General features: G+C 42.8%; 1 protein-coding gene across 1 annotated transcript; it reads right to left on the bottom strand.

Annotated features, from left to right (window-relative positions):
* LOC120818849 (transmembrane protein 238) lies at window positions 1–2,850 on the bottom strand. The gene is made up of 2 exons (XM_040175704.2): window positions 2,271–2,850; window positions 1–258 (listed from the first exon to the last, which is right to left on the bottom strand). Exon 1 carries the CDS (start codon window positions 2,761–2,763, stop codon window positions 2,275–2,277), a length of 489 nt encoding a protein of 162 aa, XP_040031638.2. The 5' UTR covers window positions 2,764–2,850; the 3' UTR covers window positions 1–258; window positions 2,271–2,274.
* Between the last annotated feature and the right edge of the window lie 24,017 nt (window positions 2,851–26,867).

Here is a 26,867-nt window from a genome sequence, read left to right as displayed (position 1 = left end):
TCAGCTTTCACGTAAACTTTATTCCCATGAAAAAATATTTACATACGTCACAAAATGAGCGCATCAAAATAGGAATTCTGTAAAAGGCCTTTTTCTTCCTCCGTGCACGGCCCTTCTCCCTTGCTGGGGACGCAGGCTTTTCCCTGATTAAAAAAAGTGTCTTCTGATAAAAATAAAAACAAAAAAGTGACCTTAGTTCATAGATCCAGGTTTTCAATCTGCTGCAGTCTTTGGAAAACATCATCAGCTGGACATCACCTGTAAAAAGAAAAAGGTTTAGTATAATAGTACAGGCTGCAATTAGCAAATGATATTAACAATATCAACGTGATTAAGTTCATCAGGTCGGCTGGTCGGCGGTCGGCTGAGTGCTGTACTCCCAGAGAAGCAGGATGATGCCACAGTCTTTTTCTCTTCTGTCCCTTTGAAACTAATCACACCAACTATGACGGCTCATGTGTCTGCCACATCTGGACAGTACTTCAGTCAGACTGTCCACATTCTGGACGGGATGGACCAGGCTGTAGCTTCAGTCCATACGTATCCCCCCAACACGATACATAAACCCTTTGCTTTTTTTAGAATGTTTTAGCAGATCGATCACGCTGCATCTTTACTGGCATTGGCTGATCGGTTTCATCCTGCTTGCAGTCTTCTGCCTCCGTAAATGAATATCCAATGAGCAGACATAATAATTGTGTTATTTAACTCTTTGAAAGGGACTTCGAAGTCTAAATGTTCATTTGGCTACAGGGTTAAGCTGACCACTGCTGTGAAACATCGATACAATCCCGTTATCATTACTAGTTTCACGTTGACAATACACAGAAACATGAATGCATGCAGATAAGCCAATCATCACTTAGACTGCCACCTTATCTCTCCATGCGATTTGTCCACTCTCAGGTCTAAATGATTGTCACGTTGTGCCGAGGCGGCTGGCTGCTACAATAGCAATGTTGTCTTTGGGTGGAGGCCCGTGTTCGTTGGGAATGCCCGGCAATAAAACTCTTATCACAGGCACTTAGTCAGGATCGAAGCCAGGATTTAGAAATGAGAGATTCGGTTTCCTTATTTCAGCCCCACTTGATGAAAAATATTTTTTTTCGTCCCAACTAGATACGTGTCAATCAAGTCATTTTATACATCTGAAAATAATAATGGATACGAAAAAAATGTTGACGTGCAGAACTCGCCCTCAGAAAATACTTATATTAATTATTAATAAAAGAACATAGTGTGTTTGTTTCTGAAGACGCCATCTAATTAACAACCACACATTTTATTTGTAATTTGTGGCCAAATGATGTTAATTTTTACCTGCCAAACATCATTGCCTATAAGGTTTATTTTATGGAATGCATGGAACTCCGGACACAGCAAAGACTCTTTAATTTATTTCATAGCTGAACTTTGTAAATTAAGGTTTTTATGTTGGATACATGCTTTTGTCGTTGCTTCATTTTAATGAATATTTTGCCCTGAGATGGGTTGAATGTAAAGACATATCATTTAGAGACAGCATTTGACATGTTTGATTGCACAGTGTCTACTTCAGGACGATGAGAAACAACATGTGGCTTAAATGAGTGGCCTCCATTGTAACCCCTGCCCTGCTCTTTCACATTTAACAGTTAAGTCATAGAATCGGCCTCACGGTCCAATATGCTTTCATTGTTCTTGACCATGTCATTTAACACACTCCCATACCTTAGAATAACTGGTTTAACCCATATGGTAATCAGATTAACACATTAAAGTTAACTATCAAGAACGAGTGGAAGGGAGGAACGTGAATACAGGAGACATATTTGATCCCTGCAGCCACAACACGCACTGCCGAGTTCCATTAAAATGCAATTGCACCTTTACCTGCCATTGCTGGTTAAATGCAAACCGATGGCTACAGTAATGCAGAACTGTGAAGGTGAGCAGAACGGGTCAGGCTCATTAATTAAAAGGCCCCACAGGCTTCCTCTTTTCACAGCAGGGATCAGAGACGCATTAATGAGCAGTGAGGGAGGAATGTTTGTGAGAGGCGGACATCTGACGACCAGCAAAACCGTTGGAGATGACAGAAGGTTGTCAGTGAACGCAAAGGGAGGGCTGCATGCCAGCAGCAATAATGAAACAGACAAAAACTGCAGCAAACTGACAGAATATTTATGGTTTGTCTGCTGGTTCCACGGGTCCAAACCACCTCAAGAGGCTTGCTGTAACGTTTGGAGCCGGTCACGGGTTAAAGCATCAGGAGACCGAGTGATACGCACCATCTCAGAGCAGCCTCTCTGCTTTGCAAACGTTCAACGCCCCCAGCTCCAGGTCTCTGTCCGCAGGTCCTCTCCCTTCGCCGCTTGCATCAAACCCTCCGTTGTCGCGACCCGTCACGGCTCCCCGCGTGACCCACTCCTTCCCGGTGCCCGGGCTCCCGGGCTTCTTCTCCTCCCGGGCTTCCAGCGGCCTCATGCCGCCTTTGGAGAGACTCTCGGACAGCTTCCTGGCCCACTGCGTAAAGCTGATGTCCGGGGAGCCCGACCGGTCCCCCGCGCGCGGCCGCACGTTGCCCGTGTGCCACAGAACCCACCACACCAAGCTGAGGGAAATGACGAGCGAGCCCGTGTAGATGAGGAAATCTCCGTAGAAGCGGCCTCCTAAGTTCAGGTCGCCGAAGATCCCGACCAGAAGAACCACCAGACCGACCGCGTCAAAAATGAGGGCAAGCGTGAATAACGGCGCGCACTTCCCCACGCACCCGCGGGCCATAGCGGAGACGCGCGACTTCCTCCAGCGTGCACATTCCCCAAACCTGCGCGCGAGGTGTTCACCTGTCAGCAGACTCCACCCTTCAGCTACGTCACCGCTCAGGTGGGCGATCTCAGGTCAACGCGCCCGACGCGAATGGGACGAACCCGCGTGCCGACGCATCGACAAGCAAATACCGGTACCGGTATTTACCGGTATTTACCGTCCCGCTGGTTTAATTGGACTCATCTTTGGGAGCTGGACGAAGAGTTACCTGTGAAAAGGTTCCACATCGGTGTCCTCGCGGTACAAACGATGCTTCAGTCGCCGTCAGGAACATAAAGTACAAGAGGGCAGCGAACAGAACTGGACCCTATTTCTCTACAGAAGAGCAAAGTACACTGAAGGCTTTTTAGAGGGAAAACACGTTTTCCGTAAGAGTTTAATTGACAGCTGGTTCAAAAAGGAAATACTTAGTGCAGGGGTGTCAAAGTCAAATGGACGGAGGGCCAAATAAAAAATTTAGCTACAAGCCGAGGGCCGGACTGTTCGAATGTTCATTGAAAATTTTTTAAATGACGCATATAGTCTAGTGAACCTAATTGAACCTACTGAAAACCTAACAAATATATTCCAATATGATCAGATAAATAAAGCAATATTTTCTTATGGCTCTGTCAGTAATCTTTAATTTTCAACAGACACAAAAGACAAATTTCCTTTATATAAAAATCCCCATAACATGAACATTAAATGAAAGAAACCGGTATTCAAGGCACCATCAGTAGCCTATATTTTCTATTTTAGCAAAAGTGGGCTAAATTTACTTCAAAGAAAAAAACAATAATAGCAATTTTCTATCATCCACTCAACTGAAATATTTTTAAAATATAATTGGATTGAAATACAATAAAATAAAGTGCAAAAATCTATTAATCAAAAACAACACTTTGTTTAAGGAGAAGTAACATGCAGTGAAAACAAATATTAAACTTTAACTTTTAAACTTGAACTGAGTAAAAACTCTAAATATGTGATTGCACAGTAATGTTCACTTGTTTGAGGTTGAGGGTGATACTTGGTGGTGTCCCATCTTTTCCACAAGTTCATCAATGTTCGGGGTAAGGCTCTGAGCTGAGGAAATCCTCAGAATTGAGTGGAGGTGTTCAGCAGTAAGTCGACTTCTGTGTGATGTTTTGTTCAAGTTCATCAAAGAAAACAGTTGTTCACACAGGTATGTGCTGCCAAACATAGACAACGTTTGAGCAGCCTGGATGCGCAGCTGGGGCATTGTGTCGGGGAGGAAACGGGCGAACTCCGCAGCACCCACTGCCGCATATTTTGCCCTCAGTGCATCATTGCATTGGAGGTCAATCAACTCCATTTGGAGGTTTGGTGGTGAGCTTTCCACGTCAACAGCAAATGGGTTACCGAGCAGTTCCAACCTGCTTTTTTGTGCTTCAAAGTCAGCAAATCGGCGTCGAAAGTCAGCGGCAAGCATACCTATTTTATCAGCCAACTGTGCGCTCGGGAACGCAGATTATACTCTTTCAGTACCGCCACACTTTCTCCACACAGAAGACACACAGGTTTTCCAGCTACCTCCGTGATCAAATACTCCGACTCCCACCTTGTTTGAAACCCCCGGTTCTCAGTGTCCACCTTCCGTTTTGCCATTTTTGATGGGTATCTGAAAGTTAATTTTACTGTGATGCTGACAACTGCTGTGCCAATAAATATTGAAATGAAGCAGCCTACTGCTCGGTGCGTCACCGTTGCATTGTGGGAAATGTAGTATTGGTGCGTGTAAAAGATCTGCGGGCTGCCGGCTTGCTGCGGTCTGCGGGCCGGTTCTAATAATAAATCAAGATCATCCCAGGGGCCGTAAAAAACCTTCTCGCGGGCCGGATGTGGCCCGCGGGCCTTGACTCTGACATATGTGCTCTAACAGAAGGGCAGCGTTAAGGCCTTCTGAGTGTTGTTGTGGTGACTAATTCCAACAACATGGAGGCGCACACGGTATCTGTGTTTGCCTGCTAGAGGGCGCCAGTCATCCTTCCAGTACTCGGTCTAAAGCGCCGCACTGCTTCAGCAGCAGTACCCATGTACAGCAGAGGATCTAAATATCTCTCCTGTACAGGGTTTTTGCATGCTGCTTATGCTTATTAAACACACAACCCCTCCACCTCAAGCCATTCATGCAGTGTGGAAATGTCACACATGGCCATTCAAGTTCAGCTACCAACCTGCAGTGTGCCCACAGGTCCAAGTTCTAACGGCGTTAATACACGGCTGTGCATATCAGCAGGTTATTTCATGATGCCTGAGATGCATCTTTGCTTTGGAATAATTACTCTGAATTACCAGATAATTCAGTGGCTTCAGAGTGTTTCGTGTGGTTTCGGGACAGAGAATGTTGCATGTTTATAGACTTTGACTTTGAGTTAGTTGTGATTTTGGGGTATTCAAAATAAACTGTATTGGATTATTTGTGAGGATGCAGAGAAGGAAACACAACACATCTGATAAGTAGCTGTTAAACTACAAGTTAAGCGCAGGGCAGCTCAAAGAGATACAAGCAGGCCAGATGAAGTTCAGAAACTACGCTTAGGAGAAAACCTTTTTCTTCACTCATCCGATGAAAGCTCGGTGGAGAGGAGCTCTCCCTCCACTCTGGACATTTTGATTGACAGACACACCGTTCAGTTGGTCTTTAACATGCAACATTTCCAATAGTCAAATATGGGGTTGATTATTCTGATGATGAAATATACCGTTTCATTATTGTGCCCTGTTTCTGCTGTAGGACATTTGGCTGGTGCTCAACATCTCGCCTGCCCGTGTTTCCTTCTTTTTATAACCACACATCATAATGTGACGCAGTCTGTCACATAGATGAGGTAAAACTGCTCCTCAGGCAAGAGTGTCAATTTGCCTTTTTTATAATTACTATTTCCCTTTTTGCAATTTAAAAACAAAGAAATAAAGACAATTTGTTTGTGGTGAATTTACAAGTTATACAGATGTGAAAATAAACACACTTGAATACATCTGCATAAGACATAACATTTATGAATTTATGTGCATGTAAATATGTTTACATGCACATAGCTACGTACGTCCACATGATTACTGGCTATGCACTGGCACAAATCTTTAAAAGCAAATTTGCTTCTAAAGATAGTGGCTGCAGAGACTTCCCACCTCGGCAGCACGAGCTCACTTACAGAACGCTTGCTTTACAAATCAAGGAGCATAGATATTTCGTAGTATTGCAGAACCAATCATAAACGAGGAAGAGGCGCTCGTTAAACCTTCTTCTCTTCCTTTTGAACAACTTGTAAGTTAAGGAGCTGGAACTGTATTTAATAATTGAGAGTTGGGAGGTAATTGAGGCCATAGATCAATAATATCTCGGGCGTTGCTCTCGTTACAGACATCTTGAAAGCCAAGTTAGCTCAATGATGAGGGATCTGAAAAGAAGGAGAAATAGAGCAATGAGTTCTAAAAATTCAACAAATAAGAGCCATTTCCTACCACTGTCAGTCTTATCAGAGCTCCATATCAAACCATGGGATGTTGCATGTGGTTGATCCGCCTCAAAATTTAAAAATGTCTGCGCTCTGTGCTCACAAAGGGTGATTTTCCAGGGAGCTTTTTGGTTTCCCCGGCCCTGATTTCCCAGATCATCATTTAAACCGTCAACCAAACCCATCAGCTTCCCAAATACAACCTCTTCCATCCCATCAGCCCGTTTCATGCTCCTTTATCAGCATGCTTCATTTCTGCTTCCATCACCTGTTGGCAATGTTTTTAAGGACCAAGCAGGAATTGAGCCATTTGTTCATACTGTGTAGAATATGGCCAGCTAGAGTGGGGCAGTGCGAACGTAACGTCACCGACAGATTCCAAAGCAAAATACAAGGTTTCAACGGAATAAATGCATTCAGTCATTTTGCAGCTTCAAAACCAAAAAGAAACTGTCCCACTTTACTTTGGGCTGAAGGGAGTCCTCCCTCCTTACGAGTCTGGCTCCTGCCTTCCTTCTCCAAGGATCCTTGGTTCTCCACTGCACCGGTCTAGCCCAGCTCACGTGCAATCCTGTGCTGCGTAACAATCACATCGTGTTTGATGTGAACGCACCGAGACACTGAATGCACAAAATGACAGAAAATGAATTAGCTGTATTATAAGTGTGTGTATTGAGAATGACACCGTCAAATAAGAACCGTCTAGAACTTGCGTGAACATATAGTTCCACAGGTAGTGAGTGCACACTACAGTGTGCTGTAGATGTTCCATGTTGTTTGCTAGGAGGTGGACTGCTGCTGGCTCCCTGCGTAAGCCGCGTGCATGTGTTTGTCTGGCTGTGGACCAGATCAGCAAACACAGATGGCCACAATGAGAGTGCAGTGGATGCAATTAGCAGTGTGAACACAGTTCTCCAGGTGTTTCATCCTGAGCTCCTGATCTGCAGGCATCAACCACAAGGACACTAGATGGCAGTGTTTATTCTCATAAGAGAGCTGGTCTTATAAAAATATACAGAATTAACAAATGCAGACTCTTGTTTCAGATGCAGGTTACCTTCAGTGTTTAAGTAGCACAGTGTTCATTTATTTATGGTACAAGGTCTGTAATGGGATGTGCTTGCCAGATGTTTTGCAGTTCGTACTCGTTTCAAGCAGGAATTTGAACCCTCAGTTTGCTTTATTTGTTGGCCTCGTTGTCAGAACCTTTAGAGACGGTGTGATGGCTCGTCTTCTACTGCCATTAGACGGATAAAGGAATGCAGACAAAGTTCATCCTGCAAAGTAAAGCCAATCACAGCTACGCCACTGCCTGGCAACAATGATCCGCTCTGCATTATGTAAAAATGGGATTACAGGTCTCTCTCTGTTCCTGCTATCAGCGAGGTGTTACTGAGCGCGTTCACACTCTATCAGAACTAACACAGCCACACACTCTGTTTAGTGTCAACACGCAGATTCATGCCTGTGTGTGCGCAGGGGGGCATGTAGGGTGGGATGGAAGAAGCTCTTATTGAAAGGGTCAAAGAGGCATGCGTGGGTTGGATTATTGGCCAGAGACACACAGATAGTCCTGCTCCTCCCCAACAAGCGCCGCAGCAGAAATAAATGCACCATGTCATTCTGACACGTTTGTCTGCTTATGTGCACGACAGGCATGTTGACGTGAACCTGACCGGATTACACTTGACCTCAGTCCCAGTGAGAGACAGGGACCCTCGCCTACCAGCAATGCCCTTGAAAAAGCTGTCAAATCCACAGCACACACACACACACACACACTTTGCGGAAGACCCACTGCACCTCATGACAAAAAGATCATTTGTCTCCATCCTGTCATCTCGCTAAAGGACCGCTGGTTTCAGTAAAACGTTTGTCGTATGCACACTAAGAATCCTGGACATAGTCAATCACACACACACAATCGTCCCCGAGCGCTAATCTCATTGTCGGTGTGCTTTGACCCTTAACCCTAAACAGCTGTTGTTGCTGTGACCGTGTGACGGTATCACCGTTTATTCACTGCTGCTGTCAGCAGCGTATCAATGGGTGTGAACGGCTGAAGGAGGACATGTTGTGTCAAAGCCCTTTGAGTGGTTGGAAGAAAGAAATGCAAGTACACTCCATTTATACTGTCGTCACAGCAACAGGGTTGTGTTCAGGCAACGGCGTGTCCTCCGCTACGGTGGCTTTAACACCACGTTAGCTGGGCAGCGACTCTATAAGATGTGAACGCATAAGGCCGATAAGGCCTCTTTATAGCGCCCATACAACAATTCAACCAAGCAGTGTCTCTCGGGATTAACCTTCCTACATATATGCGAAACTCAGCATATGGATCTAAACTTTTTATATCTTTGTAATCATATGCATTCATCATTCCTCGTCATCATCACATGCGTGCACAGGTTTACAGAGTATGTATGTATGTATGTATGTATGTAAGAGTGTCTCAGCAGTGAGTGTGCCTCAATAGTCTCAATAAAGTCCTAAGCTGCTCACTGTTTAAAGCGAGCCAATTAGTCCGGATGTTGACCATCAACTCGCCGCCCTCTGCAGCGGAGCTAACCACGCACGGGGGTCTCGTTCTACTACGCCAGACCTAACGTCAGCTCTGCCAAGGGGGGGCGTCACCTAGTTCAGAAAGCAGGCGGATCTCTGGCTGTCCTTGGCGACAGGCCCCAGAGCTCCCCAGATGAAGAGGTAAGCGATAAATCTAAGGAGGCGGTGCAGTAAGGAGGAGGGTGGTGTAGAGGTGAAGGAGCACATCATGCCCGCTGTCTCAGTTCAGCTGTAGCCTTGTTCAACTTAAGAAGAAAATAGACTGGGCCCAAATGAGCAAACCCATAAACGCTGATCCGAGGTCAGTTATTTGCTGTGAACATGAGGTGGCAGATGTGAAGAACGCTGCTGCTTCAACAAATAACCCGGACGATGCATCATTATGGTTTGTGAGAACAAAAGCTCAGCAACTCATCAAAATAATGTTGCAACAAAAAGAAAAGATATCGCCATCGCCAGCAGCATCATTATTCAAATTCCCTCAAAGTCAGAAAATCCTCTCAGCAACATTATGACATTTTCTGTTTTTGTCCACAAAATACCGGATGCATCTCAGGAAAAAAAAAAAGTGTCAAACAGAAACTTAGAAATATTTTATGATCATAAAAAAGGGTTGAGTTGTTTTTTCAGCTCTTCAGCTTTCTCTTGAATTATGTATGATAGATAGATTACATGGACGCACTGGACGCCCTGGCGGGCCGGATTTGGCGGGTTTCACATATGTGCAATAACACGTCCTGGAAACATTTTTTTCTCCCCATGGAGACATACGGACATACGCGTTTTAACTACTTATCGGTTCATATTGTTTTCATGTTTATTCTATATTATTCTTATATTGCACCAATTCATCCAGTCAAATCCCTATGTGTAAAATACGTGGCTCACCAGTATAGTGGCGCCCATAGTATTTTCATTTTTAAAAGGATGTTATCACTTATAAGCCGTAGTTGCCATCTCATTACTTTTCTATATTTTGCCAAAGGCTTTTACTGATTACATTCACGTGATGAAATATACTGGGCTGGACAGCTGGGTCATTTTGACCTAGTTCAGCAATTATTAGTAGTATAATGCAATGAAAGGTGTCTACTCACCCAAACACTTCCAAAGAGATGCGACTGGAAGCATATTTAAGAAAAAACAGACAGATGAGCAAAAACTAGACTAGATTAGCTTTTTGAACTATTAGAGATGGAGTAAGAACGTGACCTCAGTGACCCTCTCACAACGCGGGACTGTGTCAAATATGGTCATACGCAGTTAGAGCGGGGGACTGAGATCATGGAGAGGCTGGGAAACCAACCAATTACAGGCATTGATTTACTTCCAGGCTCCCTCATGGACGGCTTAGCTTGCTGGTCAGGTTCCAGGTAATTCAGGGGATTGCATACAAAGCCATGTACTTCAGTTATAGCTGCAATTCCATCTCAGCCTCCATGAAAGCATGGGGCGGGACAGGAATATTAATGAGCAGCGCTGCTGTTCTGAGTCTGGGCCTGTAGACTTCACATGATCAACAATGACACCTCTTCCCTTTTCCTTCTCTGCGAGTGGACCACCGTCTAATGCTGTATATATTCTCCCTGTGTGTGAGGAGTTGAATACAAAGAGTAGCATGTTTCATATCTCAGAAGCCTTCAGGTGAAACACACTACAGCACAATCACTCTCAATGCACAATTGATTAAGTGACATTCCAATCATTCGTGGACTTTTCTCTTGCTGGGTGTCCATTTGTCAAGAACTAAAACTACCTATTTTTCCTCTTTCTGGTGGTTGAAAGCTCCCTGTAGCCGTTCTGGAGCTACCACCGTCGTGTTCCTTCACAGGACGCAAGGACACACGTTGCCAGCAAATTGTCTTTTATTTTGTTAAAGGGGAGAGAGCAGGATTGAGGCCCCACGGCACGGCACGGCACGGGTCGGGTCTGGTCTGGTCTGGTCTGCTCAGCTCTGCTCCCGTCATCTCCCCTCCAGATCCTGCTCACCGTTTTTAACAGGGAGACAATCAGTCCAGATCACATCCACCTGTGCTCCTCACTCACCTGCCAGCACCGTCCCCTGAACCACTCCCCCGCTGTCTCCCTGCAGCTGAGCCAACCGCACCCCGCCACCACACTCTCATTAGGAAAAGCACTTTAGAAATGTGGCCACGGCCAGGTCCGTTTCTGATTTTAAGGCTATGACAGTGTCAGGGATGCGTGGGGGAGGCAGGACTCAAACGCAGACTTCTCCGGAAACAAAATACTTTAATAGTCGAAAAGGGAAAATCAAAAGGGCCAAGGGGCAAAAACACACAGGCAAGAAACTACGGACATCCACGACAATAGACAATGACGCGACAAGTGTCAAGTGACACAAGAGACACATGGCTTAAATACACAAGGGAGGTGCAGGTGATTGGACACAGGTGGAAACTATTAGACGATCACAGGGGATGACGGGACAAGGCAGGAAGTGAAGTTACCCGGGGACACGAGTGGTAGAAAACTACAAAATACAACAGGAAGTGAACCACACCATGACAGTACCCCCCCCCCCTTAAGGGCCGAATTCCAGACTGCTCACACTAGAGCGAACAAGGGGTGGGGGGGAGGGAAACCCGAGACGTTGGTCGGACCACCCGGGAAACTCTGGCGGGCGGCCAGGCGACCGGGGAGCCTCTGGGGGTCGGCCTGGCGGACAGGCACACTGCCGGGGAGCCTCCGGTGGTCGGCCCGGCGGACGGTCATTTGGCCGGCTCCGGAGCGGCGACTGCAGGGCAAGGAACGTCTCCGGAATGGCAGGCTCTGAGACAAGGGAAACCTCCAGGGTCGTCGGCGGTGGCTCGGGGACACGGGAAACCTCCGCGGTAGTCGGCGGCGGCGGTGGCTCGGGGACACGGGAAACCTCCGCGGTAGTCGGCGGCGGCGGTGGCTCGGGGACACGGGAAACCTCCGCGGTAGTCGGCGGCGGCTCCGGCTCGGGGACACGGGAAACCTCCGCAGTCGGCGGCTCCGGCTCGGGGACACGGGAAACCTCCGCAGTCGGCGGCTCCGGCTCGGGGACACGGGAAACCTCCGCAGTCGGCGGCTCGGGGACACGGGAAACCTCCGCAGTCGGCGGCTCGGGGACACGGAACACCTCCGCAGTCGGCGGCTCGGGGACACGGAACACCTCCGCAGTCGGCGGCTCGGGGACACGGAACACCTCCGCAGTCGGCGGCTCGGGGACACGGAACACCTCCGCAGTCGGCGGCTCGGGGACACGGAACACCTCCGCAGTCGGCGGCTCGGGGACACGGAACACCTCCGCAGTCGGCGGCTCGGGGACACGGAACACCTCCGCAGTCGGCGGCTCGGGGACACGGAACACAACCCTCAAATCACCAACGGGAGGGTGGGAGAGGACCATGGACTGGGGGCGTCGTGGCCGAGAGTCTCGGAGCGGGGACTGGGGGCGTCGGGGCCGAGAGTCTCGGAGCGGAGACTGGGGGCGTCGGGGCCGAGAGTCTCGGAGCGGAGACTGGGGGCGTCGGGGCCGAGAGTCTCGGAGCGGAGACTGGGGGCGTCGGGGCCGAGAGTCTCGGAGGCGGAGGACAGAGTCGGGGAACGGGAGATCGCTGCGGCGGCCAAGCGGGAACGGGAGATCGCTGCGGCGGCCCAGCGGGAAATCTGTGCTTCCTCTGGCCAGGGCTCCTCCTGGGATTTAAAAGATCCCGGAGCTCGAAGCAGGCGAGCTGATAGCCCCTGGGACCAAAGATGAAGTCGGTCTTCCGCTGCCAGAAGGGACTTCTTACGTCCAAGTACTCAGGTCCGTAATCTGGCAGCGGGTCTGCTGAGCCCTTCTTTGGTCGCGTCATTCTGTCAGGGATGCGTGGGGGAGGCAGGACTCAAACGCAGACTTCTCCGGAAACTAAATACTTTAATAGTCGAAAAGGGAAAATCAAAGGGCCAAGGGGCAAAAACACACAGGCAAGAAACTACGGACATCCACGACAATAGACAATGACGCGACAAGTGACACACGGCTTAAATACACAAGGGAGGTGCAGGTGATTGGACACAGGTGGAAACTATTAGACGATCACAGGGGATGACGGGACAAGGCAGGAAGTGAAGTTACCCGGGGACACGAGTGGCAGAAAACTACAAAATACGACAAGGTTACAATATTTATTTCTAAACATGCATTGACAAGATGGCCATCACATCAAATACGTTAAAACTATAAAAATATATAATAAAAATATACATATATTTTTCTTGTTTTGAATTCAAGTTTTGTAAATAATAAGAGTGACCAAATGAACAAACACAAAATCATGCAAAGAAAAAACCAAGAAACACAAAACCATAAATACAATTAACTTAAGTAATGTAAGCAAAATAAGAATGAGGTATGAGAGTGTGTGAGACTGTATTAGTGACAGTGTGTGAGACGGTGAGAGACAGTCTGTGGGACGGTGTGTGAGACGGTGTGTGGGACAGTCTGTGGGACAGTGGACGCTCGGCTGCGGTGTTCATGTAACGTTTCGGCTCTTGAAGGTCTTCTTGTAAATAAATGATTCCCGTCTTCAGCATCAATAGCTCTCGTACAGGAAGTGATGTCATAACGGATCTTTGGAATCTCGGAGGAACACTCTTCCTATAAAACATTATGTATTGCTCCTTCATCAATGAGGAAGAGAGGCGAACTAATCCAGCAGCTCAAATGAACCTGTGTTGGAGCAGGTCCAAGGTTTCGGATGTGTTGCTATGGTGATTTAACCAAACATACTTTGTGGAACATCATCTTATCGTGAAAATGATCCGGCTAGCTCAGTTACGAGGAACGGGGCAAAGCAACACCATAACATTGTTAGCCTATAATCTTGCTACTTTCTCTTTTTAAATAATTATGTCGCAAGTAAGAACCTGATGGCACCATGCCTTTATTCAGAACACCAGCCATGCACACCTCAGCTCAACATATTTTTGCTTCTGCAGCTCTAGAATCAAAAAATATTTATATTTCGCCAGTGTTTCACTCTTCATGCTTGAAGATTAAAGGATAGGAATTGTGTGCTGCCTGTATAAATGTGACTGTGGAAACCAGCCACAGTACCCATGAGCAAGACAAAGTCCAACTCTCGCTCCATGGAGACCAATTCCAAATCTGGTGACAGATTTCTCAGAGAAAGCAGAAGTTACAAGTTTTTGAAACTGCCGGTAAAGTCATATTTCTGACAGCATTCACATATAAAGTATATCTACAATTTCGGGTCTCTTTTTGTTATTATTTTTGCAATAGGATTTATAGTTTTGCGCCAAAGGCAGGGGTGCTCAATAGGTTGATCGCCATGGCAGTGCCGCTAGTTACACACACACACACACACCCGGCTTTAGGGGAAGCAAGCAACAACGCCGCCCGAGAGATAATGTGGGAGGTGTAATGGAAAAATATAATGATGCCATGTTTTATTAATGTCTTTGACTGAATGACTAATTCTGAAGAAGTTCCACAACACCAGCTGTGTGGGAACTATCGGAGCAGAAGAATGTCAGAGCTCTGTGATCCCATTTGTCTATGCGTAACATAGCTACGCGGAGGAAGGAGAAGGTGTGAGTTTCTGCGGCCCTAGTCCTAAATCTAATCAAACATATGTTGTAACTGCCTTGTGAGTCTTCCTTCAGGTCTGGGACCTCTTTGCCTGTCTCCATTCCTTTAGTATAACAAAACCAAGGCGTTAACCCGATCAATGTATAAATATATCGGCGTTGCTCTCAAACATTAATAAGCTGGCCACTATGGGATGCAGTTTGTAAAATGTTGCACATTCTAAAATCCTGCGCAGTTTTGGTACATTTAGCATCATTATATGAAAAAAAAAAAGCACGAACGTCCAAAGTAATTAAATAGATTAAGTAGTGCATACTCAAATTTTTGGAGAAGTTCTACTAACTTAATTATGTCATGTTGGTGTAACATGTTCTTCTTTTTGAGTAATTTTAACTAATACTCTAAATTTAAATGGAACTATTTAAGAATAACTTCAAAATATAACTTAAGTACAACTTAATATAATTAAGAAATTTCATACTTTTTTTTCAAATAGGGATGATTTAAAAATAAACCTAATTTATATAGCACATGCTAAAATACAATCAAGTGCTTCACCAAATAAGTAACATCGATCATTAAAAAATACATTTAATACATCATATTAAAAACAGTAACAATTTGATTGCAGCAAATGGTCTGAAATGCATTAGACATTAATGGAAGACTAAATGTATTTATTTTTATTGTCATCAGTTTAATGTAGCCTATATATTTTTTTCATTTTGCTTGCAGGGATAATTTTAAAGCTCAAACTGACTTCCTACACTGCAAGTCCATGTTCTCTCTAGGGAAGCTCGTTTTAAATTCTGAGCAGTGAGCACGCTGTAAAATGTGCTTTTACTTGTTTATTATTTTAGGATATTATTCTGTAGCTAGTTAGCAACATATCTACGACAAAAAAATGGCTAATCTGAACAAGCTAGTAGTGTAGCTTGAGTCAACTTGATTAAGGAAGTAGTCGTCACGTGTTATCAAAGTGCATTATGGGGTTGGCGGGCGAAGTTGACTTCCTTTCCGTCCTTTTCGGACCAGGCTTCGGTAGCATCATCGGCTCAGACCGTTTTCAAGGTGAGTGAAATCATAGGTGTTTATATATAGGCTATAAATTGATATATGCTCAAAATAAGGCTGCAAGACTGGTTCTTGGTTGTTCTTTGCGAACTAGTGTTGCAGAGATGCATGACCGTCTTGCTTGGCTGGTGGTCAAGCATAGACTATCTGCTAATATGTTAGTATATTTTCATAAAATCATTAACACCCGGATTCCTAAATTTCTTTATGACAATATAATTTACTATTCAGATATGCATTCACATTACACAAGAGGGGCGAATAGTCATCAGATGTCTTTACCCCTACCTAAATCTGACTCTATGAAGAAGGCCGTGTTATATAGGTCAATTGTGCTTTGGAACAATCTTCCAGTTGGGGTTCGTGAAATCAAGGAAAAAACTGGTTTAAAAAAAAAAAATTAAGACTGCATTTGTTTTCAACATCATAACATCGTCTGGAATGGTTGAGCGAGGCTGTATCATGTGTCCTGATGTTTTGCATTATTTTTTTTTACTTTAATCAGTACTTTCAGAATTGTTACTTTTTCTTGTATTTATATATGATATATGTGAGTAATTGTGATTACTGTTCTTTTATGTATTTTTTTTTGGACCCTAGGAAGACTAGCTGTCAGCTAATGGGGATCCTTTTAAATAAACAAATATATAATGTGTGAAGTTAAATTATGTTACAAATCAGCCAGTTGGCAATCTTTGAAAACATAAACAATTTAATTTAATAATTTTCCAGACTTTGTCGTACGAGTGACATTACTAACGTTAATAACTTCTGCTCCATTCACTGGGACTTTAGTCTTCTCTGCCTGTGTGTGTCTCTACATCAGCGGTTGCTGGTTTGAACTCGCTAACGTGTGCGCTAACGTATGTGCTAACGCACTCTAGCTAACGAACATACTACGCTAGCTAACGTTACTTGACTGTAGCACGGGGATAGTATTCCACTAGCAAGTCAAAAACCGGCCTCCCGTGCTTCTCGGCTGGTCCAGGAGCAGCGCCAGGTGTTTTTGCATCAAGCTTGTTGTGACTCGCAATTCTGTGGCATTTCTTGAGGTAATATGGATCAGCTCTCTTAGGTGAAAATTATTGTGATTCTTACTCATGTGGCCCCTATTTTCTGCTTTATGAATGTGTGCTAGATTCTTCAAATGTTAGTTTTTGTATAACCGTTGCTGTATTCTCATCCTACTGTTATTTCAATGTAGTTGTACGCAGAGTTCCAGCGGATTACAAATCGAAACCTGCTCAACACATTCTATGCTGAGCTTGACCGGCATCAAAAACTGGCAAGACAGCAGATGCTCTAATTTAAATTTTAAAAATCCACGATGAACAGGTAAATGAATTATTACACACTTCATTAGGTTCAATGACTCATGAGTTTTGTGTATTTTGCAATTATTCCACTTTGCGTTTGCCATTTGTTTGATTGCATTAATAATGTAAATAGGTTATTTGTGGACATACTGTATGTTCTGTTTAGACTGTTTAAAATCAGTAGGTACAATTCTGTTTTTATCTGAATAGGAAATCAATGACATCCACACCAAGCGCACTACTGTTCTCCACGCCTTTCCTGTGTATCTGTGCGAGGATTTTTCAGAACCTGCACAGTGAGTCTCCTTAAGTCACTAACAAATTATATTGTCTATTATGTAAACAGTTTATCAAATCATCTTTTAGGACTTCTTTGTTTAGTACAGTTTGTGCATGATCTATTCGTATTACTTTGAAAACTGGACATTTTAAGTAATAATAACGGCAACTCAATAATAATTGAGTTGAAATTGCTGCTGAAACTGCTGAAAAACATCCCCACGGCATGATGCTGCCACCACCATGCTTCACTGTAGGGATGGTATTGGCCAGGTGATGAGCAGTGCCTGGTTTCCTCCAGACATGACGCTTTGCATTCAGGCCGAAGAGTTCAATCTTTGTTTCATTAGACCAGAGAATTTTGTTTCTCATGATCTGAGAGTCCTCCAGGCTGGCTGTCGTGTGCTTTTTACTGAGGAGTGGCTTCTGTCTGGCCACTCTACCAAACAGGCCTGATTTGTGGAGTGCTGCAGAGATGGTTGTCCTTCTGGAAGGTTCTCCTCTCTTCATAGAACAATGCTGGAGCTCTGTCAGAGTGACCATCGGGTTCCTGGTCACGTCCCTGACTAAGGTCAAGGCCCTTCTCCCCCGATCGCTCAGTTTGGCTGGGTGGCCAACTCTAGGAAGAGTCCTGGTGGTTCAAACTTCTTCCGTTTCCGGATGATGGAGGCCACTGTGCTCATTGGGACTTTCAATGCTGCAGAAATCTTTCTGTACCCTTCGCCAGATCTGTGGCTCGATACAATTCTGTCTCGGGGGTCTACGGATAATTCCTTGGACTTCATGGCTTGGTTTATGCTCTGATATGCACTGTCAACTGTGATACCTTATATAGACAGGTGTGTGCCTTTCTCAAGCATGTCTAATCAACTGAATTTATCACAGGTGGACTCCAATCAAGTTGGAGAAACATCTCAAGGATGATCAGTGGAAACAAGAGGCACCGGAGCAAAATTTTGAGTGTCATGGCAAATGCTGTGAATACTTATGTACATGTTATGTTTTCGTTCTTTATTTTTAACAGATTTGCAAAATCTGCAAAAAACAGTTTTCACTTTGTAATTATGGGTTGTTGTGTGTAGAATGTTGAGTGAAATAAAGAATTTTGTACTGAAAAATATTACGACACAATCAACTCATTACAGCTAGAGCTGTGAAAAGTTGACGTCAGCCACGCTGGCAACGGGAAGTGACGCAACACGCTTACCGTGACAGGATGCACAAGTGGGATTAAAGCAGATAATCAGGATACTAATCAGCTGTTATGGTTCAGCTGTGTGAGACAAGCAGACAGATACTGCAGTGTGTGTGTGAGTATCCACGGTAACGGCGCACCTGGGTTCATTAACGAGCTGCTGACAGCGCAGCGATTTACACAGAATTCACACCTCAAACAAATGTCCCCTAGCGCAAAACTATAACGGCTATCTAAAAAATAAGGTGATTTTGAGAGACCCGAGACTCTACCGAATGCGACCATGTGGTTTATATGTCTGTCCGGTAATAAATACGGCTCTACTGGCAGTTTACAAAACGTGCACCTTCTGGATTGTTTGAGAAATGTGTCAGCAGATTTGTATTGGAGCCTATGAGGCGTGGGGCTGCCAGTGTCTCACTCTCGGGCTCCTCAGGCCAAAAGTAAATAACTGTGGGATTCCATAGCCACATGAGTCCAACCAGCACAACCATGCAATCATTTTATCCTAAAAATGAAGCCTGAAAAGTGTATGTTGTGGCCGTGAGAGCAGAAGTGTCATATTTTTTAAATCAGATTCTGACGCTGATCTCCACCTCTCACTCACAATACACACTAATGTAAAACTCAGAAATGGACCGAAAAACTAGTAAAACATAATCAGTGATTATGAAAAAAGTAGAATAGATATCAACAAGCAGTTTTTTTCATTATAGTATATACTTTTGTCAACATTAAAAGTTTAAATGGTGTCTGTATCTGAAAGATTGGCGAAGCAGAACATTTTGAAAGTTAAAAAAGTTTGAGAAGATTTGAAATTGAACTCCATTGGAAAGCCATGTTAAAATGGCCTGGAGAAAATGGGTTTGAATGCTGAAAGCTAAAAGCTGAAATGAATTTTAAATTGTTGAAAACACAGAAGTGAGAAAAGCTGAAATGAATCAAAGAATTGCTAAAAATGCAGACATGATACTATTAGTCATAGTATTATGTGTAGTTAAATTAGTTGTAGTATTAATAGCAGCATAGATACTATAACTTTTTGTTATAGTAGTGTGACCCAGTGATATTCTACGGACACAAGGGACACAATAAACTGGAGCCAGACTACTATTGTCACGTCCGGGCAATGGCCCTGAACCTAAATGCACAACAATCAAAGTTTAGGAAAAAAAAGGCCGCAAATGAAAATCACTCTTGGTAGAGGAAAAAGGCCCTACTCTGCTAAAAAAGAATCTGCCCAATCTACTTTAAAAAAATTGAGGGAACTTTTTGCATACATTTATTACATAAAACAAACAATGCAGCAAATACAATTTTCAATTTAACTTGACATAATTTATCAAGTTAAGTCACCGTAATTTTGTAATTAAAGGTAACTTTATTTTGCAAGTTAATTCAACTTACATTTACTTGTAAAAGTTGACTTTACTTGAAAAGTCAAGTAACTTAATCGGGAAAACGTTTGTACACTTTTTCTGTGCAAAAATAAACTGACTTAAAATTGTAGATTAGATTTACTCAAAAATAAGGCTATTACATACAATAAATTGAGTAACTCATACAAAAAAACAGCATTGCTGTTCTACGTAATCATTTTATGCAAAAAGTTGCCTCGATTTCTTTAAGTAAATAAAGCAAGATACTTTTCAGTAAAATATAGAAATCAAGTTATTACATTTGATTATACATTTAGGTAGAAAAATTATTAGTTATAAAATCGCCCAATATTTGAATTTACTAATTATTAGGTATTGTACACATGATTGCGCTTCATAGTGGTGCTATTAAAAAAGCGCCATGAAATGATTACTGTCACAATTTATTCACAAATGATTCTATCTTGTGTTAATGCCAATCCAAAGACAATCCAATGAATGCTGCTGTGAAACAAAAGATTCAGAACACATCACTGACTTCCATCCCTAGACTTTACCTAGATGAGAACTGGGTAGTACTCATAATATAACAAATATGAATATTAAAGACAACAATGTTTGGAAATGCAAGTTAAATCGTATGTTCTCTCAACATGTTCTTCAAAACCCATAAAACAGGCTCACACACATGATTACCATGTTTAAACATTTTGTGATAGGATTGGACATTTTGGTTAGCTTCAAATATTTTGCAAATGGTTCACTAATGCAGAAAGCATGTTAACCCCACCAGCACAGCTAAAATATTTTTAGTTAGGTAACTGTGTCTTTTAAAGTGCAGAGAACAAATGACAAGTAAAGTACAGTGTTATACCAACTACTGTTCAATTAAGATGAGAGAAAAACTCACCTAACTAAAACCTAAAACTACCTGCCAGTTATGATGTCTGACTGAATTTTAGGCAGGTAAACTGACCTTGAGATCATGGACCTTTGACGACATTTTTTGGTTTGCATCCTCCAGCTCCAAAAGGATCTTCTGGAATACCTCAAAGGTATATTTCAGTTGTTTGGGGTAAGACCCATCAGGTAAGCACAAGCAGTTGCAACATCAGAAATACCAAACAGAACCTCTGCTCCCTCGATGGCTATTCCTGTTGACTTGGCAAGACTTTCATCCGTGGCTTTGGAAACCACAAAGATGTTGAGGACAAATGTAGAAATGTCCTCTTGGACAGCTGCAGCATAATCCTCGTCAAAAATCTGGGAAATATATAAATGACGGAATAAGACAGGGTATCGGAAGTATGAGGAAATTGAAGCAAACAATTTTTAAGACCTACACAACAGCACATAAAGTTAGGTTAAATAAATACATTTTAAATATGTGCTAAATTTGCATATCTTCAAGTGTAACATAGTAGTACTGAGAACTCTGTGCTTCATTAATTCCATCTGTAATATTGGACTGGTCTACATACTTATGTATAATTTCTGCCCGGAAGTCAATTGAAGAATGTGCTGCATGTTGTCTGGATCTGTATGATGTGTCACACCTGTATGTCAAGTTGGGTTTTTGTCCTGTCTCCATGTTTGTTTAGTGACTTCCTGTTTTATTTTGGAAATTAACTCTCCTCTCGTTTCAGGTTCCTTGCCCTTCCTCATGTGTCACCTTTCTGATTGTCTTCCCTGATTCCTGATTGTGTTCACCTGTTCCCACACTTCCCTCATGTGTACTTATAGCCTGCGTCTCCCCTTGTCCTGTGGCAGTGTGTCGTGTCCTTTCGCCTCGCACACCCGCCTCAGGAAAGAATCAAGCCCGGGTCACAGTTTTGTTTGTACCTAGCCACCTTGTGGTGTCCTTAGTTGTGCAGTTTATGGCTCCACAGCTCCTTGATTTAGTTTAGAGACATTTTGATTGTTTTGTTATTTCCTCTGTAAGAGAGATTTTGATTTTCTTTTGGTAACTATTCAGCTCTCTGTTTTGCCAGAGCATTTCCCCGTTCATCTCTCTTCGGAGAGGTTTTTTCTTCCCAGGGACTCAGTGTTTTTTGTTGGATAATAAAAGCGTCAGTTGAACCTCAACTCTGCGTCCGAGTCCTCCTCGAGCTCCCCCTGTGACATAATGCAAACGTTCCATAAACGTTTGTGTTAAAATCACACACTCTAAAAACACAGTGCAGAGTTTCTCAGATGAACTCAAAAGATGTTTGAAGTAATCATCCTCAGTCTAAAAACCAGAACTGCAAAGTTCACAACTGGAAAAAAAAATATATCTTTGGTGTTGATTTGTTACATGGATGTTTCCTTGACAAATGTGACTTGAGGGCATTCCAGGTTTTGAATGAGCACGGGCAATCAGAATTTACACAGGGAAGAAATTTGCAGTGGTTGTGCCTTGGCCTATAGTGCTTTAAAAGTTTCCTATCTTGCAAATCCATCCCATGAAGTTTGAAACCCAGGTGCTAGATCCAAGTACGTCCTGACAGTGAAGGAAAAGCAAAGTGGTCAATCTCTCTGGGTGAAGTTAGGGTGGGACTCAGCAGGAGATTAGTCATTAACACGTGATTATGGTCAGCAGCTAGGATTCCATCAAGAACCCTTCATCTCTCCATTGCGTGCCCATCAATCTGTCCTCAAAAGTACAATGACAGGACAAGGCAGGACGTTACCCTGGGACACAAGAGGCAGAAAACTACAAAATAAGAAAGGAAACCCAAACCGTGACAGAAACATTACATTACATATCATTTAGCGGACGCTTTTATCCAAAAACTCCATTGGGAAACCTTGCGAAAGCCCTTCTTTTTTCACAAGATTCTACTAATGTTACCTCTAACGGTATTTTAAGGCCATTGCTAAAATTATCTCGAGGAAGCACTGGTTTATTTTTAATTCCACTTCTACGAAGATAAGACATCTACAAAGACTAGAGTATCCAACTAACTAACGGACTGAACTTTAAGGTTAGAATACAGCTAACTGAAGCAAATTAAAGTGAATTTTCTTCCGTATTCTTACCTTTTTAAAGTTCAGCCCGATTAATGTTTAATCGATTTTAATGTCGAGGTTGACGTTCTGTTGACTTCTGACTGCAGATGTAAAATGGCGGAATTGGCGGTGAAATGAATTATCGCTTTTATGAGTGTATGCTAAAATTAAGAACAAAAGGATCTAGAAAATATACACTAGGCTGAAAAACAAAGGCGAAAAAGTCTGAAATGTCCTCCGCAAATGTCCATCAGCTCGTGTCAAGACTGCAGTAATTCTAATACGGAACAGCTGTGCAGACAGAGACAAAACTAATGAAACGGAATCAGTGATTATGAAAAAGTAAAAATATTTATGAACAAGCTGTTTTTTTATAAAATGGATTAGACTTTTGTCAACATTTTAAAGTTTAAATGGTGTCTGTAGCTTAAAAATTGGCGAAGCAGAAAAATGTGAAAGTTGAAGTTCAAGGGGATTTGAAAATAAACTCCATTGGGAAACCATGTTAAAATTGGTTATGAATTTGATTTGACAAGAAGATGTTGACATAAAGAGTCGAAGAAGAACTACTTTCTGAGGCAGCATTCCAACAATAAGCCTGAGAGATAAGGAGTTTTGCTCAGCTTTGCTGGCCACACTCAACTTTATTAAGCTTCAAAAAACATACACTCAAACAAAGATACCAGTGACAAAAGGAAACCTTTTCTCTCAAAAGGACCTCAGTGTGTTGGAATGCTGAAAGCTAAAAGATTAAATTAATTTGAAAAGAATTGCTAAAAATGCAGTAATGAGAAATGCATTTTAGCTTTGAAAATGGCTGAGGCAGCATTCCAACAATAAGCCCAAGAAAGAACAAGGAGTTTGGCTCTGCTTTGCAGGCCTACTCAATAAAAGTGATCCAACATTGTTTTTTTTATTACAAATACAATACGGTTCATTTCAGTTGTTGAAAGTACATGTCATCATTAACATACATTCAAAAGTTCATAGTTAGTTTTAATATAAAATCCAGTTTAGCAAAAATACAGAAGTTGAAAAAGCCTTTCTTTCCGGTCCAACTAATAAGTGAGTACAGATAATAACGAAGTGGGGAAAAAAACTCTACACTTTTAGACAACATGTATATTGAGAACAACAATACTTGTATTTAGCAGCAGTCAGACGTTGATGTCAGAACACCAGAATTTTCTTGTGTGAACATTTTAAAGATGAATAACTGTGTACATGGTGTGGAGGATGTTTCATTTGTTGCTGATCAGAAATCTGTACTCTGTTCCTCCTACGTGGTTCAAGTAAGTCCATCAAATGTCCCATTAGCCAGTTTAGATTAACCCGATGATTGAAGTCTGGCTATTTTGGTTCCTCAAAGGCTGATACGCGCTTAAAGAATGTTGTTAATTTGAACCAGACTTGTGATCAGGATAATTGTGCGTTCCCGTCTTACTTCAAAAGGGGAGGAGTTAACAGCAAAAAAACTGAAAGAAAGCCTATTTTTTTTTTCTCTGCTGACGAGCAGGAGATGATCATGAAGTGATCTTTGTGATCTCTCCCTATAAAACACAAATCCAGCTGATTATCGCCCCTTCATCAATTGGATCTATGAGGATGAGAGCTGCCTTCTTTTTCCGGGAGAATGAAAAACGTAGTTTTCCACCTGTCTTCAATCAGATCACCTCAGACTTGCATAATAAAAAACTCACTAAGTCTATACTTGGTATCGATTATCATTTCTTCTACTGATCATACATCTGCAATACAGACCGAAACAAACCAGTAGAGCGGTCCGTGCGAGTTCCCGAGGATCTCCTCTTAGACTCGTATCACTCGTTGTCTCAGGTTCGGGCCGATCCTTCACTGCTGCAAAGAGACCCAACAAATGTTTTTTTAATGTAAAGAAAAATATTTATTCATCAGAATAAAGCTGCTGAATTTAAACGTGTTTAAGTTTAACTTCGTGTATCTACCTGTGACATTCCTTAAAGTTCATCCCATAACTTGTGTCCGTTTCACACCAGTACAGCCCCGAGTCATTGGTCTAGAGTCCGAAGATGTGAAGTCTGAGTCGTCCGTCTCTGAGGGCGTCTTTGTCCCACTGGACTTGGCCTGTAAAGCGTTTATCCTGCAACTCTGGGACCTCAACACCTTCATATACATGAGTGATGGTTTCTCATCAGCTAACATCTCACAGGAGATATAAAGGGAGTTGGGGGAGTGGTCCGTGCTGGTGGGGAACATCCATTCCAGTGAGATGTTGTGGTTCTCCTCTGCCTGATAGCAGCTCTGTGTCACATTCACTACAAATGACCCTGCTGGAGCCTTTAGACTCCGTCTCCAGATGTTTCTGAGGAGTGTGCTGACGCTTCACAGCTGCTTTACAAACACAAAAGTGAACCGACCACAGACACGGGAGGTCAAGATGATCACCAGGATGCTTCAGATCATCTCCTCCCTGTGAGAGGAGACCGAGGAGAAGAGGCTCAAACATCTCATCATCACAACAACAATCTACAGTGTGTCTCCACATCGTGATGCTCTTTGTGTTCATCATCATGCTTGTTACAAACACACAAAGCTTTGATGCTAATGACAACCTCCCTGAAACATGAGACAACCACTGTTACCTCTTACCGTTTATGTGGTCTTCGAAACGCACCGCGAGAGTTATGAATCAAAAGCGTTCTACAAATTGACGTGAGTTCTGTTTAGCTTTTCTGGAATCTACTAGTCATGAATCATAGAATAAAAGCACTAAACCATCTCAGATTGTAACATTCAACGACCACACATAAATCTCAAGTTCCCCAACTTTTGACCGATCTTCGCTCCCATACATGAGGAAATATGGGGAATACTTGGTGGTCAGTTGTTTCTTCGACCAAACACAGTGGACTTAATATATTGGTCCCAGTCACTGGGGTGATCCTGGACCATTTTTTTTTTTTTTCAAAACTCTAAAATAGAGGAAAACCATTATTAAAGACAATAAAAAGTCAGTCTCAAAGTAGATCAACAGTGGTTATTGGAATATATCTTCGATAAATAATGTTATACCCTTGAATTGTGCCATTGAGTTTTTCAACCAAGCCATTGGTTTGCGGGTGGTATGGAGCACAGAGGCTTCGGTCAATGCCAAGTTTCTGGCACAACTCTGTATTCATCTATAAAATGCACAAGAGGACAACTTATTTTGAATACCATGATGCTTCTTCCATTGGTAATGGGACCACGAATACGGACATATTACTTGCGTCAAAATTAAACTTACTTTGTTCACGAATTCCTTTCCACGGTCTGTGAGGATACGCTTTTGGGCGCCATATTTATAAAAGAAATCCATTACACACATGGAGATTTCTTCCGCTCCTTTAGTTTTCAGTGGGTATACCTCAAGCCTCTTTGTGAAATAGTCCACCATCACATAAATGTATTGACACCCATTCTTGGTGCATTTTAGCTTACCAACCAAGTCCATCCCAATTCAAATGGTTGAGTCACCTTTTAAAAAGTAAACCAGATTTTAACACAAGGATGCTTCCATTCAACATGTTATATTTAGTAAGTATTCACCTCTTTGGGTTTGTATAGCATTTTCTCCTTTATAGAGGTCCTCTTCTTTTGGCAGGCATCACTCTGGTCAATCTAAAACCATTTAGACAATTGAAAAACACTGATTTCAAATGTTTACATATTATCACAAGCTCCCCAGAGATAAGGAGTGACACCCACCCATTTCTCGATGTCTGCCTTCATGCTAGGCCAGTAGAATCGTTGCAGAATTGCATCCATGGTCTTGTCGACCCCACAGTGAGCTCCAATGTCACTGTCATGAAACTCAATGAATATGGCATTGGCTTCTTGTGGGGTCAACACACCCTTGGCAAGATGATGCCGCTGCTCATCTCACTTTCTGCGGCACTGATAATACAGGTCACCGTCTATGAATTAGATTGCATAAACATTTGAAGTGACTGATTTAAATAGCCAGTATATTATTTAACTTAGTTTAACATTTTCATTTAGCTGAGGCTTTTATCCAAAGCAACTTACAATAAGTGCATTCAACCCAGGGGGTACAGAAGAAGAAGAATTACAGTACAAGTACAATTCCTTTAAGAAAGCCAAACTACAAGTTTAACTTTAAGTAGTTGCTATCGTAAGATAGCACTTAGTACGTTACTTACTTATCAGTTGGTAACTCTCTGCACGCCGTTTGAGAAC

Source organism: Gasterosteus aculeatus, chromosome 5, assembly GCF_964276395.1.
Source record: "Gasterosteus aculeatus chromosome 5, fGasAcu3.hap1.1, whole genome shotgun sequence".
Classification (NCBI taxonomy): Eukaryota; Metazoa; Chordata; class Actinopteri; order Perciformes; family Gasterosteidae; genus Gasterosteus; species Gasterosteus aculeatus.
The sequence above is the reverse complement of the archived record's forward strand: the minus strand, read 5'-3'. Positions and strand labels throughout refer to the sequence as shown.

Bases quoted from the DNA above. Each gene is read 5' to 3' on its own strand.
- LOC120818849 (XM_040175704.2), bottom strand. From the start codon at position 2,763: ATGGCCCGCGGGTGCGTGGGGAAGTGCGCGCCGTTATTCACGCTTGCC.